A 16,835-nucleotide genomic window follows, 5' to 3' on the forward strand; every position below is an offset into this window, starting at 1 on the left:
TCTTCCAATTCTAATCTTTTTTTATTTTTTGGAAAGGACCGGGGTGGGTGGAGCAGAGGTGGAGAGAAATCGGGACTTGGCATTTTCTCCTCTCTCTCTCCTAATTTGAGGGAGGCCGCCAGCCCTCCCCTTAAAAAAAAAAAAATCCCACCGAGAGAGAGCGAGAGAGAGAAAGCCCGCTGCAGGACCCTCGAGCGAGCGCGCCTGGACCCCTGGCCACCGCGGCCGCCGCCAGGAGCCCAAGATGGCTGGGCTCTGAGGGAGGCAGCCTGGCCCGGCTGGCTCGGCCCGGCCCCGCCGCCGCAGGCTGGCTCCGACCGCAGCCCCGAGCCTTCCAGGCCGGAGCAGAGGCCGAGAAGAAAAGAAAGTGGGGGGGAGGGACGCCGGGGTGGCGAAGGGGGAGGGCCGGGGCGGGGGGGGAGGGGAGGGCCGGGAGCCGAGCCTCCTGTTCATTAGCAGTTGAGAAAAATTCCTTTCTAGTTTGATCAATCCTTGTTTTCCTCGGCAGAGCCGAGGCGCCCGCCCAGCGCGGAGACCGGGAGCGGGGTCTCTCTGCGGCGGGGGCGCCGGGCCTCGGGGAAGCGCAGAAGTCGCGAAGAGGGGGTCAGGCCGGAGCACCGCCGGGGCTTCTCCCTCCCTTTCTGGTTGGCTTTTTTTTTTTTTTTTTCCACTTCTCTCCCTCCCCCTTCCGTTTCTATTTGTGAAGGGAGGAGGAAGGCAGAGGCGGGCTGGTGTCTCTGGCCGGGGACTGGAATTTCATCTGAATGACTGCCCCTGCGCGCACGCAGCGCCCCGGAGTCGGCCCGCCTGCGCCCCGCAGCCCGCACCCGCACCCGGCCGGCCAGCCGGGGGGCGCCTGCGCCGCGGCCCGGGGACCGCCAGCTCGCCTCGCCCGCCCGCTCCCGGTCTAGCCGCCCTCGGCGCGGCCGCTCTCGCTTCCCCGGCTTCTCGGACCCCGGACGAGGCGAGTGAGGTGCTGCGCGGGCGAGCCGGGAGGGAGCCCCATCGCCGCCGCCGCCGCCGCCGCCGCCGCCGGAGGAAGTGTGCGGCTCCCGGGCTCTGGCCGCTGCGGGGCGCGCCCCAATGTCAGCCGCGAAGCCGGGCGCAGGCCGCGGGCCGCCGCTGGCCTAGCCGCGCGGACGGGGGCGGGGTGGGGGGGGCGGCCTCATATGGAATTTGGACCCCGGCGCTCCCCTCCAGGGCTGGAGTCCCGGCCGCGGCCCTGGCGCAGTCCGCCGCCTCCCGCTAGGCGCTCGGGAGGAGGAGGAGGAGACGCAGCCGGCTGCGCGCGCGGCGGGAGGACCGAGGCTCCCTCCTCTGGGGGGCAGGCGCGCGGAAGGCGTTGGTGACTGAGCGACTGTCGGGGCTGCCTGGGGCCGGAGCTCGGGGCTCGGCGGGCCTGCAGCTGCACGGGACGGACCCCCAGAGTTGGGCAGTTGGGGAGGCCTGCCCGGGCCCCCTGCCCGCGGCCGCCATGGCGGAGAATTGGAAGAACTGCTTCGAGGAGGAGCTCATCTGCCCCATCTGCCTGCATGTCTTCGTGGAGCCCGTGCAGTTGCCGTGCAAACACAACTTCTGCCGGGGCTGCATCGGCGAGGCGTGGGCCAAGGACAGCGGCCTGGTGCGCTGCCCGGAGTGCAACCAGGCCTACAACCAGAAGCCGGGCCTGGAGAAGAACCTGAAGCTCACCAACATCGTGGAGAAGTTCAACGCCCTGCACGTGGAGAAGCCGCCGGCGGCGCTGCACTGCGTGTTCTGCCGCCGCGGCCCCCCGCTGCCCGCGCAGAAGGTCTGCCTGCGCTGCGAGGCGCCCTGCTGCCAGTCCCACGTGCAGACGCACCTGCAGCAGCCCTCCACCGCCCGCGGGCACCTCCTGGTGGAGGCGGACGACGTGCGGGCCTGGAGCTGCCCCCAGCACAACGCCTACCGCCTCTACCACTGTGAGGCCGAGCAGGTGGCCGTGTGCCAGTACTGCTGCTACTACAGCGGCGCGCATCAGGGCCACTCGGTGTGCGACGTGGAGATCCGGAGGAATGAGATCCGGGCAAGTACCCTGCACACACGCACGCACGCGCGCCCTGCCGCCGGGGGGCCACCCCTCCAGACAGGCCAACTCTGGTGCCAGCAGGCCAGAGGCCCCCTTCCACACTCTTCTACCCTGAAAGTTTAGGGGCGAGGTCCTGGGAAGAAGGGTCCCCCGCTACGTGACACATTCCTGCACCTGTGCTCATAGGCTCCATCTCTTGAGTCATTTACAGAATTGAGGTGAGGGGTAGAGTTCGGCTGTTGCTTTTCTGTTCTGCTCCGCAGCTCCCTTCCCCGGCCTTGTTTCTGTAGGCCCTATGGGAAGTCACCAAGGCAGTGACCCAGGTCCTGCTTCTCCAGCTGCTGTTTATGTAATGAGTGTCCTGGTGCCTCTGCTGCGGCTGACATGATCCATGATGCTGGCATACCAATGAGGAAGTAAACAAAAGCAGCCATGTTCGTTTCGAGCCCTATTGGAAACACACTGGGGGCGGGGGGGTGGGGGGTGCGGCGGAGGGGAGCTTCCGGAGGGAGAACAGAACTCTGGTATCTATCTGGACCAGGCCTGGACAGCCAGCCGCACCAGTGAGCAGTGTCTCGGCCATTCTGATTATTCCCAGTAGCCCACTCTCCGTGTGTGAGAATCACCGCCCTCTGCGTGCCTCTGTATGTTGCCTGCGTCCGCATGAACAAACCTTAAAGTATGTGTCTTCATCACCCTGAGCCCTTTTCTCCCAGCCCGCCCTCTATCACAGCCCTCCCACATTTGGGGAGGGGAAGTGGAAGACGGAAAAAGAATCCTGTGGGTTTAAGGTTGAGCTGCCTTGCAATCTGGTTTCAGGCAGCTGGCTCCCCTGGGCTGCTGGCGGGGTGATTACAGAACCGCATCCCCTCCCATTGTATACACCCGCCGGCAGCAGCCAATGTCAAGACCGCCTTCCCCCTCAGGCCCCTGGGCCTGGCTGTGGAGCTGGACTGAGGCAATACTTCCGTCCCCTTCAGTGGAGGGGGGCTCCTCCTAGGTCCCTCCCTGGTCCCCTGGCTTTCAGGGTTGAGTCATACCAGAAGGAAGGGGTTGGCCTGAGACTGAGCCATCTTGAAGCCCCAGCTTGGAGCCTGGGTGTGATATCATGGGGGTGAGATTGGGCTTTGGTTGGACTGGGAGTGTTTAATGGGTGGGGGCCCCTGGAGGCTAGTCGAGGCCAGTGGGGAGCTTGGGTATGAGGAAGCTCTGAGCAGGGGACGGTTGTGGACGGGGCCTGTTTCCTGTGGGGGGGACCAGTCAGAATGAGTCACTGTTTAGCAATTAAAAAAACATACACATACAACTAACAAAAGGCAGGAGGGCCGCCACAGGCCGAGGGCAGGGATAACAAATAAAATTTGCTGTATAATTAGTTTCCAATCGGATGGGCTAGCTCTGGGTTTTTGAACCAGGACAGGACCTCTGGTTTCTTAAAGGAAGTGGAGGGGATGGAGAGAGGGGCCATTCTCTCCCCTCCCCTGGAGTTGAGAAACAGAGGCCCAGGGGAAGCAGATGAGCCCCTGGTGTCCACCCCCAACTCAGGGCAGGCAGAGCCCAGACTTTTCTCAGTACTGGGAAGCTGCTGCTATTAAGAAAGATGGAAAGGCCGGGGAAGGAGGGGAAAGCGCAGGGGCAGGAGGAAGCGTCCAGTTCTCTGTCCTGGGAATGACAGCGGAAAGTGACAGGAAGGGAAAGACTGAGATGTGGCTGAAAGGACCCGGGGAGGGGGCAGCAGCCAGGGTGATGAGTGAATGTGTGCCTGCACCCACGCTTCTGCTCTTAACTGTGTCTGAGTGCTAGGGGTGCTCTTCATTTGGGTGGGGAGAAAACACAATTGTGCCTGGTTCGGTAGTAGGAGGGGATCTTTAGATATGTGTCTGTGTTTCCAAGTGCTCTGAGGCTGCTTTGCCCTTAAATGCACCTGTCTCTCGTCTGTACAGTTGGGGACTGGGGGGTGGGGAGGTGGTTTGCCCATGCATGCAGAGTATATTCTGGGGTTTCCACCAGCAGGTCCCTGATCCTGGCTCATGGAAGGAACTGGATGGGAAGGAAGCGCTGAACTTTGTCAGCAGCTGCGTGCATGCATGTGTGTGCCTCTGTGTGTGTGTGTGTGTGTTCATGTGTTCATTTTTGTTCCTGGTGTGGGCAGGCTTACAAATAGTGGGGTTGCTTCAGGGCCAGATGTGCAATTCTGTGCGCTCAGCATCTGTGCCCAGCAACCTGAGTCTTATCCTCCTCCCAGCGCCCCCTCCCCAGCCCTCCAGATTCTCTCTGGTGACCCAGGGCACTGGAGTTGGAAACCCTTCAATAGGCCAGCGCCACTCACTGTGAGTTGGACTTATTGAATGTGGAGGAAGAGGGGCCTCGCCCTCAGGGGAGGGGAAGAGCTGTGGGGAACCTGAATGGAAGAACCCATTGCGTTGCCTGTCCTCCAGCCAGGGGGAGGGGCCTTTCCCTGGGCCTCTTTTTCCCTTGCCTGAGGGCCTTTGCTGATGCCATGGATGTCACGGAGAGCAACAGAATTCTCCTGGATGTAGGAGCAGATACATGGAGAACTGCCCTTAAAATACAGCCCCTCTTCTTGTGCTTCCTCTTCCCTCCTGCCAGGGTGGGGGTGGGGGGCTGCTGAAATGCCCTATTGGCTACAAATAGGAAACTGATCAACCTCTCCCTAGTGGCCCTAGTCCCATACTCAAAAGCATGGGCCAGTCATCTGGACTAGGGGCCCAGCAAGAAAGCAAGCCGGGCTTCTCTCCAGCCTGGAGGATAGTAGGGAACCCAGAGTCAGGCCAGCCAACTCTGTTGCCCCACTCTGTCCTTGGGAAGCCAGTGTGTAGGCCCCAATGCCCTGAAGCCTTATCCACTGGGTAGGCCCCAAAGACTACTCTTCGGGACAGGCCTAGACCCCAGATACATTCTTTGGGGACATAAGAGGCTAACTTCCCCAAATTGGGATATCCAGGTAGGTTTGAGCCTGGCAGCTGTAGGTGGTGAAACCCTCTTCTAGCCCCCTGGTTTAGGGGTTCATCTGAGCAACAGGGAACTGGGGTAAGCTGGGAGCATCCCTACCTCATAACCGTCTTTAACATGGAAAGAAAACCCAAGATAAGGCCTAGTTATATGTATGAGGAGCTATTCAGGGTGTGTGTGTGTGTGTTCAGGTCATAGTTGTGCACCTGTATCATTCGTAGGACCCCAGATCAAGGCTGGAAATGTTGCCAGAACCCTTTTCCTCACATTCTTGTAGGTTTAGTGTTGAGAGATGTTCTCTGGAAAGGGGGGTGGGGATCCCACTGATCAGGCCAGGGTTATGCTGCTCACATTGCCCCTGGTTGGAGGGCTTGCACTGGGACCCCGGAGGGGATCTGATGTCTCGGGGCCCAACGTATCTCTGGGTGGGCTGTGGAAGTGAGGGCTGCCCTGGCCCAGCTGACTGAGGCAGCACCAGGCTCCGCCACCCCTCCTCCCCTGACCATACTCCTGACCTCTCAGGTGGGGTGGTAGCTGGGGTGTGTGTGAGGTGCCCCTTCCTTAGTCCTGAGTCTGCAGGGAAGGTGGGCCCTGGGCCCCAGGCAGAGGCCCAGCCCCCACCTCCAGCCCAGGATCCCGCTGACACAGCCAGGCGCCTGTCATGCACGCCCTATCGATTACTCGGCCTCCTGCAGCTCCGGGTGGCTGTGCGTCCGTGTCTGTCTGCAGGTGCGTGTGCGCGCTTGAGTGGAACCAGCGTGTCTGGTTGTGTCTCTCAGCATGTGACTCATTTTCTCTATCTCCCACGTGGATCTCTGCGAAGGCACCGTGTGAGTGACTGCCTTGATTGTGTAGCTGTCTCGGGCGTTGCTGCGGGGTCAGGAAGGCGTGCAAGGGTGCGTCTCTGAGAGAGGCGGGTGACCGCGTGGCCTGCTTGCCGCAGCCCTGTGATTGGAACTTGAGTGGGTGTGCGTGACCGTCAGCACCATGTTGCTAGCATGTGGCTGCCTGCTCGGGCTCTGAGTCTTGTGTGACTTTCCCAACTGGTGGGGGTGTCGCGGAGGGGCTGAAACGACGGAATTCCCCTTGGGGTGAGCTCGCCGCCCGTGGCAGGTGTTGGAGGCAGAGGGCCAGGTGGATCCTGCGGGGCTGTGTTGGAGGCAGTGTGGGTGGGCACAGGCAGAAGGTGGGCCCAGCTTGGGCCCCTGCCCTGGACGGAGCAGGCAGGCCTGGCTGGCCTCATCCCTGGCTCTGGGAAAGCCTTCCTTCCCGGCTGGCCTGGCATTCAAGCCCAGACAAAGGGGGGCTTTCTCTCTTGCCTCTTTGTTCTGCCGCCCCAGAGCACTGCTCTCTGCATGGCAAAAGCTAATTCCACTCTGCAGCTGGGAACCCTTCTCTGGGGTCTGCCGGGGCTTGTCTCCGAGCTGCCGCTGCTCTCCTCACCCTGGCTCCTGCCCTACAGCCTCTTCTCTCTGCGTCTCTGGTTGCCTCTGGCCCGGGGGTCCACAGGGTAGCCCGAGGCAGGGGCTGAGGCCTGGAAAGGGGTGTCTGGAAGAAACTGCTCTGAGACCAGGGGAGAGTGCTGTGGCCCAGGGAGAGAGGAGGCCAGCGTACTCCTGGGACGAGGGCTTCGGGGAGAGAGTCGGGGGGCAGGTGTGGAAGCTGGGAGGAGGTCAGGATGGGGTAGCTCTGAGCAGGGGCTGCGGCCTGAGCTGGAGCTGGAATGAGGGCCCTCCAAGAACCAAGGCCGGGGCAGGGGCCTGAGCAGAGAGGTGTGTAGCAGCCCAGCTCCCTCTTCTTGCCCCCCTACCTCTCCCCGCCGCCACCACAACCCCAGGGCTGCCAGGTCCAGCCCTGGCCCTGTTTGAAAACCTCAGGCCTGCCTCTGGCCCAACCCCTGGGGCCCTGTTCCCTCCTGACCTTGCTTCTCTTCAAGGTTGACTCGGGGGTTTTATTATTATTATTTATTAACTTTTATGCAGCCTAGAGGCCCCATGGCCTCAGCCGTCTGCCCAGTCCAGTCTGGCGTCAAAAATGCCAACTGGGCCTGGCCAGTTAGACTCCAGAGGGATGTGAGGCTTTCCTGGGGCAGGAACGTAAGGGGCTATAAGTGCCCCCTTTCTGAGTCGGGAGGGGCATCAGAGGGAGCAGCTCAAGGCAGAGTCTGGATGTTCTGGGGCCTGCTCCTCATCCCCGCCAGGTGTGATAGGATGGGAATGGAGTGCCCCCGAGCCTTTTTGATACTTTTGCCCTCACAGGCCCAGGAGCAGACCACAAAAGGCCTAAGTCCTAAGGGCCAGGGCCAGGGCCAGGAGTGAGCAGGTCCCATCAGGGCCAGGGGCTGCTGAGTGGAGCCGGGCCTCAGATTGTTTGTTGTCCTTCCTGCCGGAGGCCTGCTTCCTCCAGCACTGCTGGTCTAGCCCACGGTTCCCCACTCTGCTCTGCTCCTGCGCCTGCACCCTTGAGGTGCGCCACACTCCAGGTGACTCACTTCAGGCTGGGAGCGTTTGTAAAGTGCCCCCACCCCCACCCCCTGCACTGGGAGCCCTTACTCTGAAACAAGCTGGAGAATCTGGTCCTATCTCAGCTGTTTTTCCCAGGTGGGCAGTGGGGCCTCGGCTCTCGGCAATTCCCTGGACGTTGGGATGGAACGAGGCTGCTGGTAGCGGGGCGGGGGGGTGTCAGTCTTGCTTCCTCTCTCCCATCTCCCAGCTTCTCAGTATCCCGATTCAGTCATTTGGTGGCATTGAGGTGAGGGCTAAGGAAGAGACAGCAAGTAAATATTCCCGTCCCTTCCCCCAATTTCCCAGTGCCTGAGGTAACAGTGATGTCCCCCCACCCCCTGCCTCCCCCAGCTTTTGTCTGTGGCAGGATTAAGATCATCTGGCCTCAAGGGAGGGCAGTTCCTGCAAGGGTGAGCTGACTAGCATGGGCCCCTGGGCCCCCCTCCCAGCCCTCCATGACGACTGACAACCCTTGGCTGGTTTCCTTCCCATTTCTGCCCCTTCCCCTACCTACCCCTGCAGCAGAGACAGGAGCTCAATGTCCTCCGAGCTGAGGGAGTGGAAGTGAAACCCAGCCACCTGCTAGAGAGTGCAGCCATTGCCTTTGCCGGGCCTGGACTGGGCTCCCAACCCAGAGGGCTCTGGGCATGCAAGGTCCCAGAGTATAAGTACTGCCGGGAAAGGCTCTGAGAAAAGCCTAGGAGAAGAGGCACAGGGCTGAGCTCCACCCCCTAGGACTGGATGGAAGGTAACTCCTTTGGCTGTTCCCTGAGGAGTCAGCCATGAATTCCTTGAAGGGGTTCCAGGTGGGTGGGAGAGGGGCTTCCCACTGCTCTGGAGGGTGGGAGTGCAACAGCCCCCATTCCAGGGCCCGGGGAACTTGGTCTGGGTACCTGCCTGGGGCTGCCTCTTTCCTGCCCCTCATCTGGAACTCAGCCCCAGGTGCATCGCTAATCGGACACTGATGGGTTTGGTCATAAGAAGTAGCTAGGCAGGGAGACCATGGTTCGCAGATGTTTGGGGAGGGGGCTGGGCTTGCAGGTATCCTGAGCACTGGAAAGACAAGAGTGGCCTGGACTCTGAGACACATCTGGAGGGGTGTGCCCTGTTCTCTAAGTAGCCAGAAGGCAACAATTTGAGGGCCAGTTGTTACAGGCCCTAATGTTCCTGAAGGGGAGTCCTGGTGACCTTGCCTATATGGCAGGCCTCTCCTAATTGTCTGGGGCCCTCAGGGGGCCCAGCCTTCACCGTGTAGGGGGCAGGATGCAAGTATATGTATAGCTGTGTGCAACAGTGTGCGTGAGGGAGGCCTGGGCCCAGTGGCAGTGTGGGCTTGGGTGTGTTCTGGGCAGTGCCGCAGGGTGCTGGGGGCAGCTTCAGACACGGAGGATGCGGGACTGCCCAGCCGTTGTTTCCCTGCAGGCTCTGACTCTCAGGCTGACAGTAGACCCCTGTGCATGTTGGACTGGTGTGGGGACCTGCTGGAAGGACAAAGTGCTGGGGGCAGGGCAAGGTCTCCTGGGGCTGGTTCTTAGAGGTCCTGTCCTAGGTCAGGGGTCAAGTTGTTGGAGCAGGGGCGGGGGCCGTGTACCCCTGGCTTCTCCAGCTTAGAACCTGAGACCCTTAACGCACCACCTCCTCCTGTCCCCAGGGTCCTGATTTTTGTTTCCAGGGCAGCCACCAGCTCACAACGAGGTCGCCAAACTCTCTTACTGGCCTTGGTTTCCCCCGAACATAAAATGGGCTGGAGGAGCGAGGAAGGGATGGGTGCCGCTTGTCTCTAGGAAACCAGTTGGGTCTGGGTGAAGAGTGGGGGGTCATAGGTCAAACTTGAGGGTCACTCTGAGGCCCACACAGAGGAAGGAAAAGAACCACTCCTTGTGGACACTTACTGTGAGCCAGGTTCTGTGCCACTTGCTTTGCAAACCTTATATTGTAGGCAAAACCATCGCTTTATTCAGTCAACTGGTTCTGCGTCTGTACGCTGCCGGGGCCTCTGTGTGGCCTGGCTGGGGAGGGAGGGGGGAAAAGACAGCAGCAAAACCCTATTTTCAGCAGGCTTGGAGCTTTGCAGGGAGACCAGACTGCACTTTGCGAGGCGGACTACAGAATAGTGCTGTCCTATAGGTCTTTCTGTGATGAGGGTCATGTTTGGTACCTGTGGTGTCCGGTACGTTAGCCCCTGGCTCCATGTCGCTATTGAGCACCCGAAACTGAGGCTGGCGCACCTGAAGAACTGATGTTTGACTGAATTTATTGTCATTCGCCTCAACTTAAATAGCCACCTGTGACTCGCGGCTGCCGTACTGCGTGGCACAGCGACGGGAGGTACAGTGTGACAGGCCCCCGCCCGACAAGGACAGGGAAGGCCCTGCGCAAATGTCGAGCGTGGACTGTGGCAAGTTGCCTAGGTCGTGGGGCCTTAAGTTGTGCCTTGAGGGATGGCCAGAGGGAGGACGGGGGCACTGTGGGCATCGTGTCAGCAGCGTGCAGGGAGTTTGGATGTGCATGGAGCACTGGGGACAGGATAGCAGCCCACCTGGCTGGGCGAGTCAAGTTGTCAGAAAGTCTTCGTGGCCGGAGTATTGGAAGGAGGGAGTCATTGAGGGCTCTTGAGCGGGAAGAGACCATGTTTGAAGAGGCATGTCTGGTGAGGGAGGATGACAGGATGGGTGGAACAGCCAGGATGGGCAGGGCTGGGAGAGGAGGGCTTGTGGAGACAGGAGATTAGGGGCTGAGAAGAGCAGCTTGGTTCAGCACCTTCCACCAAACTGGCCTTGGTTCTTAGGAGAGCCAGAGTCTCCCACCTGGGTCCACCTGAGAGTCTGAGACACCTAGCAAGGACTTTAGAGGCCTAGCTCTCAGCGTCGAGAACAAAGGAAGGGGTAGCTGCCCTTGATGCCCCCCAAGTGCAGGTAAGGCAAGTATAGGGTGAGATCTATGGACTAGGCAGAGGGCCTGTATGACCTTGGAAGGTTGTTTGTCCCTCTGCATCTTAGGGTACTCATCTCTAAGATGGAGCTCCCCAGAGAGAGGCGGCATGCCTTGTATGAGAACAGACCCTGCCGCCTGATCACCTAGGGTTGTATCCCAGCTCCGACATTCACTAGCTGTGTGACTTTGGACGAATTGCTTAATCTCTCTAGGTTCCTCTTCTCTGAAATGAGGATAATAATAGTACTTAACTCATAGCATTACTGGGGTGATTAGATAAGTCTATACAGGAAAAGCACTTAGAACAGGGGCTGGCCTGACCCTGCCCTCAGAAAGCTCATGGTTTAGATATGTGTGGGCAGCTATTCCAGGCTTTCTGTTCCTGGGAACAGGCTGGCCAGACAGCTGTCACCAGGCCCCTGGGATTGCGTGGGGGGCCAGAAGGGTTTAGATGGCAGAAATTTAGGCCATCTGAGTCAAAGAATCTATAGGATGGGTCTGTTCTTAGAGGGAAGGGTGGTGCTCACCCATCCTTGGTAGGGGATAGAGCTGCAGCCCCCTCTGACGCCCCTTCCCCACCTGTCCCCGCAGAAGATGCTGATGAAGCAACAGGACCGTCTGGAGGAGCGAGAGCAGGATATTGAGGACCAGCTGTACAAACTTGAGTCGGACAAGCGCCTGGTGGAGGTAGTTAAGCCCAAGCCCATGGTATGGGGCGGGGAGGCTTGGGTGCAGGGCCTCGGGCTGGTTCCTTATTTGGGCTAGGACCTATTCTGGGGTCGACTCTGTGCCAGAATCCCTTGGTCAGTTATTTAGTGAACTGTCGGTGGATGAGCCCCCACTGGTGCCAGGGGTAGCTGGCCCAGAGCCCCGCGCTACCAGCAGGGAATGAGCAGGTCGGACCTTGCCCTCAGGAGCCGTGGGCAGCCTGGGGGGTGGGCGTCCCAGACTCTACCTTCCAGGCTATGAGAGCGGTGGGAGCGGCAGCCAGAGGTCCCCAGGGCTCACCTCCCGCCCGCTCTCACCCCCGGGCCTGCAGGAGAAGGTGAGCCAGCTGAAGGAGGAGGTGCGGCTGCAGTATGAAAAGCTGCACCAGCTGCTGGATGAGGACCTGCGGCAGACGGTAGAGGTCCTGGACAAGGCCCAGGCCAAGTTCTGCAGCGAGAACGCAGCGCAGGCGCTGCACCTCGGGGAGCGCATGCAGGAGGCCAAGAAGCTGCTGGGCTCCCTGCAGCTCCTCTTCGACAAGACGGAAGATGTCAGCTTCATGAAGGTGGGCTGGGACCGGGACCGGCTGGTGGGACCGGGGGTCATTCCTAAACTGGGGCCTGCCCTCCTTGGCTCCCCAGTGAATTGCCCCCAGCAGTATGCTCGCAGGGTTTTGGAGCTAGCCTGCGAGGCTTCGGCACCCTCCCACCCCGCGCTTTCGAGCTCTGTGAGCTTGGGAGCGAGTCATAGATGTGCCCTATGCCGGAGTTCCCTCACTAATAAAATGGGGGGCGTAATACAGATCTACCTACTATCCTTTATCCACAGTGCCAATTTTTTTTTTTTTAAGATTTTATTTATTTATTTGACAGATAGAGAGCACAAGTAGGCAGAGCAGCAGGCAGAGGGAGAGGGAGAAGCAGGCCCCCCGCCGAGCAGGGAGCCGGATGTGGGGCTCGATCCCAGGACCCTGGGATCATGACCTGAGCCGAAGGCAGCCGCTTAACCAACTGAGCCACCCAGGCGCTCTGACGGTGCAAATTTTAAAAGTCTCTGAAAACTGGTAGAAAAAATTCCGACAACTCATTTAACAGAAAAAATTGACCTGCACTCATGGTGGCAATTTATGGTCTTTATTTATCCTGCTTGATACAAGTATTCAAACATTTTGCTGCAGGAACATTGATGTATCGGATGATGGATATAATCCATAATATATAGTACAGGCACCATATCCCCCTTCTAAAATCCAACAAATTCCAAATTCCAAAACACAGTTGGCCCCAAGGATTTCGGATAAAAGACTGAGTGCCTCTAACATCTTCCTCCTAGGATAATTGTGTAGATAAAATGATGGATATGTAGAAAGCACTTTAGTGTTTGCCACATAGTAAGCGCTCAATAAATGTTAGCTATTCTTATCTTCTAGAAATGGAGACACTCCCTCCCCCCTAGCTACACTTTGGCTGGAATCAGATGGTCAGCCCTGCCTGGGGAGAAGGAGGATGGGGCAGCTCTCCCATGTTGCCTTTCCCACTGACTAACCCTTTTCTCTCCCCCTAGAACACCAAGTCTGTGAAAATCCTAATGGACAGGTGAGCAGCTGGCCACTGGCCCCCAGGGGAACACATCTGGGGGAGGGCAGGGAGGGCCAGGCCCACCAGGGGGGAGGTAGGGCAGGCTCACCCGTGATACCTCCTCACAGCAGATGCCCCGTCCACTGCCCCCAGGACCCAGACCTGCACGGGCAGCAGCCTTTCTCCCCCTAAGATCGGCCACCTGAACTCCAAGCTCTTCCTGAATGAGGTGGCCAAGAAGGAGAAGCAGCTGCGGAAGATGCTAGAAGGTGAGGGTGGTATCCTCAATGGAAAGGAGAGAGCCCTTTGGGCAGGGAGGAATGCCAGAGCCTTCTCTCTGAGAGGCAGCATGGCCTAGTCAGATAGTCTTTTCTTCTTATCCTGGCTTTGCCACTTCTAGCTATTGGACCTTGGGAAAAGCCATATTACCTCCCTAAACTTCAGTTTCTTCAGCTGTAAAATGGGAATAATAGTACTATCTACCTGCTAATGGAGTAGGCAGCGTTGAGCAAGACCGTGCATGATGTAATGAGCTTGGGCCTGTAGATAGAAAGCGGGGAGAGGAGGCCTGGGTTGCTTGGGTTGGGAGCTTTGGCGACTTTTGCCCCAAACTCTCCACAGGCCCCTTCAGCACAGCGGTGCCCTTCCTGCAGAGCGTCCCCCTGTACCCTTGTGGCGTGAGCAGCTCTGGGGCGGAGAAGCGCAAGCACTCAACGGCCTTCCCGGAGGCCAGTTTCCTAGAGACGTCGTCAGGCCCCGTGGGCAGCCAATATGGGGCAGCGGGCACAGCCAGCGGCGAGGGCCAGTCAGGGCAGCCCCTGGGGCCCTGCAGCTCCACGCAGCACTTGGTGGCCCTGCCGGGCGGCGCCCAACCAGTGCACTCAAGTCCTGTGTTCCCCCCATCACAGTATCCCAATGGCTCCGCCACCCAGCAGCCCATGCTCCCCCAGTATGGCGGCCGCAAGATTCTCGTCTGTTCTGTGGACAACTGTTACTGTTCTTCCGTGGCCAACCACGGTGGCCACCAGCCCTACCCCCGCTCCGGCCACTTTCCCTGGACAGTGCCCTCGCAGGAGTACTCACACCCGCTCCCGCCCACACCCTCCGTCCCCCAGTCCCTTCCTGGCCTGGCGGTCAGAGACTGGCTCGACGCCTCCCAGCAGCCTGGCCACCAGGATTTCTACAGGGTGTATGGGCAGCCGTCCACCAAACACTACGTGACGAGCTAACGCCACGCAGGCAGTGGGGGCACTGGGGGATCTTCCCCCCCAGCCCCCCAGTGGCTCGGGAATTATGCATCCAGAGACCTGCCCTTCTACCTTCCTGTCTTCCCTCCCTTCCTCCTTCATCTCCCCCCAAGTCTTTTCCTTTTGGATTTTGTTTTGTTTTGGGCTTTGTTTTTGATTTTTTTTTTTTTTTTTTTATGAATCTCCTGGACGCAGACGTGACAGTGAGAGCTGGCCCGGGCTGCAGGTGGCCCTGAGTTGGGAAAACGTCTACTTCAAGGCATTGAGCTCTCTCTCTGTCTCTCCTTTTTTTTTTTTCCACTCCTTCCCCTTCCAACCCCCGTGGCTGGAAGGAGCCTCAGCTTCCCCTAAAGCCTTGGGGGATCTGGGGGATCTAGCCCTCCTCACCTAGCCCTGGGAGGAAGGACCAGTGGTGCCCACTGGCCCGCTTCTCCTCTTGTTTTTCTTTTGGGCAGTTTGATCACTGACTAAGCAATGACCTGTAGATTGTGGGGCTTTTTTTTTTTTTCTTTAAACCAAGAATGATTTCTCCTACTTCCTTCTTCTCAACATCCTCCCAGATGGAGGTCAAAGGCCACTTCTCAAGCAGCTTTTGGCACCTTCAGCCTCAGAGTGGAATCTTAAAGACAGGAACCCCATGTCCAGGGAAGGGGAAAAGGAACTTTGCCAATGATAGTGACCACAGCAAAAGCAAATAATAATAATATTAATAATAATAAAGAGAAATAAATAATAAAATAAAAAACCATAGCACAGCCCTCGTCGAGGTCAGTGGGGGAGGAGTGGCTGCCCCGAGTTGGGTCCTTGCCTGGATTTTGACACAGCAACTTCCTGTAGTGAGCACTTTGGATGAATCGTGGACTTCCTGTTCTCAAGGCGCAGGTATTTATTCTGTAATCTGTCTAGAGCACACACCGAAATCCAACCTTCTAATAAACATAATGGCGCAGTCCCACTCCCTGCCTCGCCTCTTACCCCTCACTCCCCCAGGCCTAGGGTCTTCAGGTGTTGGTGCAAGAAAGGGCCCTGAGGGATGGAAGCCGCTGCCCTCCTTGCCTTGGTTCTGTGCTCCGTCTAGACTGTTCCAGGCCTGTGAATGTCAGCTCGTCAGGCACTAACTCCATCTCCTCTCAGCCTTGGGTTCATTTGACAAATATTTGCTGAGCGAGGGCCTCCCAGGCCCAGCCCCCTGCTTCATAGGTCCTGGCATCTCTTTGAGGTTCTGCCAGCATGTTCTTAGCTAGGACAGACAAAGGAAGAAATACCTTTCTGGGAGTCTTGCAAAATTACCTCCTTCAGTCCACAAATATTTATTGAGCACATGCTAAGTGCCAGGCACTGTGCGGGGCCCTGGGCATAAACAGAGCAGACCCTCTTTTTGTAGTTTAGTCTAACTGGGCCTTGGCCCCCATTGGGGGAGTCCCTCAGCTCCATGCTTCCTGTGGTGACTTGGGCCCAGGCCCACCCTGCGCACAGGAAAAGAGCAGGCAGGAAAATCCTTGGCTCTGAGGGGCATGGAGGTAGGGTAGCAAGGTGAAGAAGACATTCCCCATCCCCTTTGGCAGAGCTGCTCAAAGTCTCTAGTGTGTCTTGGGAGCTTGTTAAAAGGGCTGATTCCTAGAGTCCGCTTAGACTCTGTGGGAGCCGTCAAGGGCCCAGGAATCTGTATTTTTAACTCCCCAGTTAAAAGAAGTGCTGCCATGAAGGATTGGTTAGGGTCCTGCTTGTCACAGGGACCCCTGGGTAGAAGGAGGCACTGGAGGACACCTCTGGTGGGGGCGGGGGGGGGGTGATCTTTTAAAAGAGATCTCTGGTTTGTTGCATAACACTTTGCATGGATCTTACGTCATACAGTAGCCTGTGCCCTTCTTCCATACCAGTAGGAGGGGCAACCTTTGCTGGTGCCTGGTTCTCTTTCCCCTTGTCTGGGTAGAATCAGGGCCCGAATGCCTCCTATCCCAGGAAGCCTAGCGCAAGGCAGGGAGCCATGGGTAAGTCCTGTCCTGTGCCAGGGGCCCGAGCCTCACCCAGCCCTAGTCATTCCCCCTCTCATAAAAGTAAGGACCCAGGGTGGAGGGCATGGTGAGGCCATGTTCCCCTGGTCAGTGGGCTGGCCAAACCAAAACGGAGTCTTGGTCCTGCTAAGTAGAAGCTCTGTCTTCCCATCCTGTGGGAATAGAAAATGACTCAATGTTGGGTGGGTGGACCCTTGCCTCATTGCTCCCCCTTCCCCACTTCGGCTGGGAGTCAGAGCCAGGACAGGATGACAACAGCTGGCCTGCCCCCTTCTCTTCCCCTGCACCTGTTTGGGGCTAAAGCGAGGGGGCAGATGGAGCACAGTGCCCCAGCAGCCCAGGGTGGAAGGATGCCTGGGGGCAGGTGCTGGTGGACAGACAGACATTTCACTCCGCTCACATCTGCTCCTTTCTGTGGTTGTCAGGGGCCCTAGGACATCTGTGCCAAGGGTTGGGAGCCAAGACAGAAAGCTGCCCAATTTCTTTCCCACTTGGCCTAGTTTTGTTGTAGCTGATGGGAGGGGCCCTGTCTCCAGATGCATCAGTCAGACCAGGATAGGGAGGGAGACTCCGGTGGGGTGGGGGTGGGGTTGGGCCTCACCGGGTCCCAGCTCCGGAAGCCCACCCGGGACACCCCGGACAACTACACACTCAGGCACGCAGGCTGCAGGCAAAGCAGCCAGTTGCCAGTACAGCCGGGGGGTGCCCGGGCAGCCAGGGAAGCAGGGAAGCCAACCCCACCCAGCTGTCCCCCGCCACCCAGCTGTCCCCGGCTTCAGAGGGGCAGCTGTCACCCACCTCCCAAGAGGGTCAGGGGCACAGGAGGCCCA

General features: G+C 58.7%; 1 protein-coding gene across 1 annotated transcript; it reads left to right on the plus strand.

The window, feature by feature from the left end:
• The first annotated feature begins 509 nt into the window (after positions 1-509).
• Positions 510-14,945, plus strand: TRIM8 (tripartite motif containing 8). Its single transcript, XM_035028116.1, has 6 exons — positions 510-2,044; positions 11,050-11,145; positions 11,498-11,731; positions 12,730-12,761; positions 12,897-13,012; positions 13,365-14,945. Exons 1-6 carry the CDS (start codon positions 1,475-1,477, stop codon positions 13,970-13,972), a joined length of 1,656 nt encoding a protein of 551 aa, XP_034884007.1. The 5' UTR covers positions 510-1,474; the 3' UTR covers positions 13,973-14,945.
• Positions 14,946-16,835: the final 1,890 nt, after the last annotated feature.

This window comes from Mirounga leonina, unplaced genomic scaffold (genome assembly GCF_011800145.1).
Source record: "Mirounga leonina isolate KUSES-001 unplaced genomic scaffold, KU_Mleo_1.0 Mir_114, whole genome shotgun sequence".
Taxonomy (NCBI): Eukaryota; Metazoa; Chordata; class Mammalia; order Carnivora; family Phocidae; genus Mirounga; species Mirounga leonina.

Coding starts and splice junctions, on each gene's coding strand:
- TRIM8 (XM_035028116.1), top strand. CDS start 1,475: ATGGCGGAGAATTGGAAGAACTGCTTCGAGGAGGAGCTCATCTGCCCC. Junction 2,045..11,049: donor TCCGGAGGAATGAGATCCGG/GCAAGTACCCTG, acceptor CTGTCCCCGCAG/AAGATGCTGATGAAGCAACA. Junction 12,762..12,896: donor GTGAAAATCCTAATGGACAG/GTGAGCAGCTGG, acceptor CACTGCCCCCAG/GACCCAGACCTGCACGGGCA.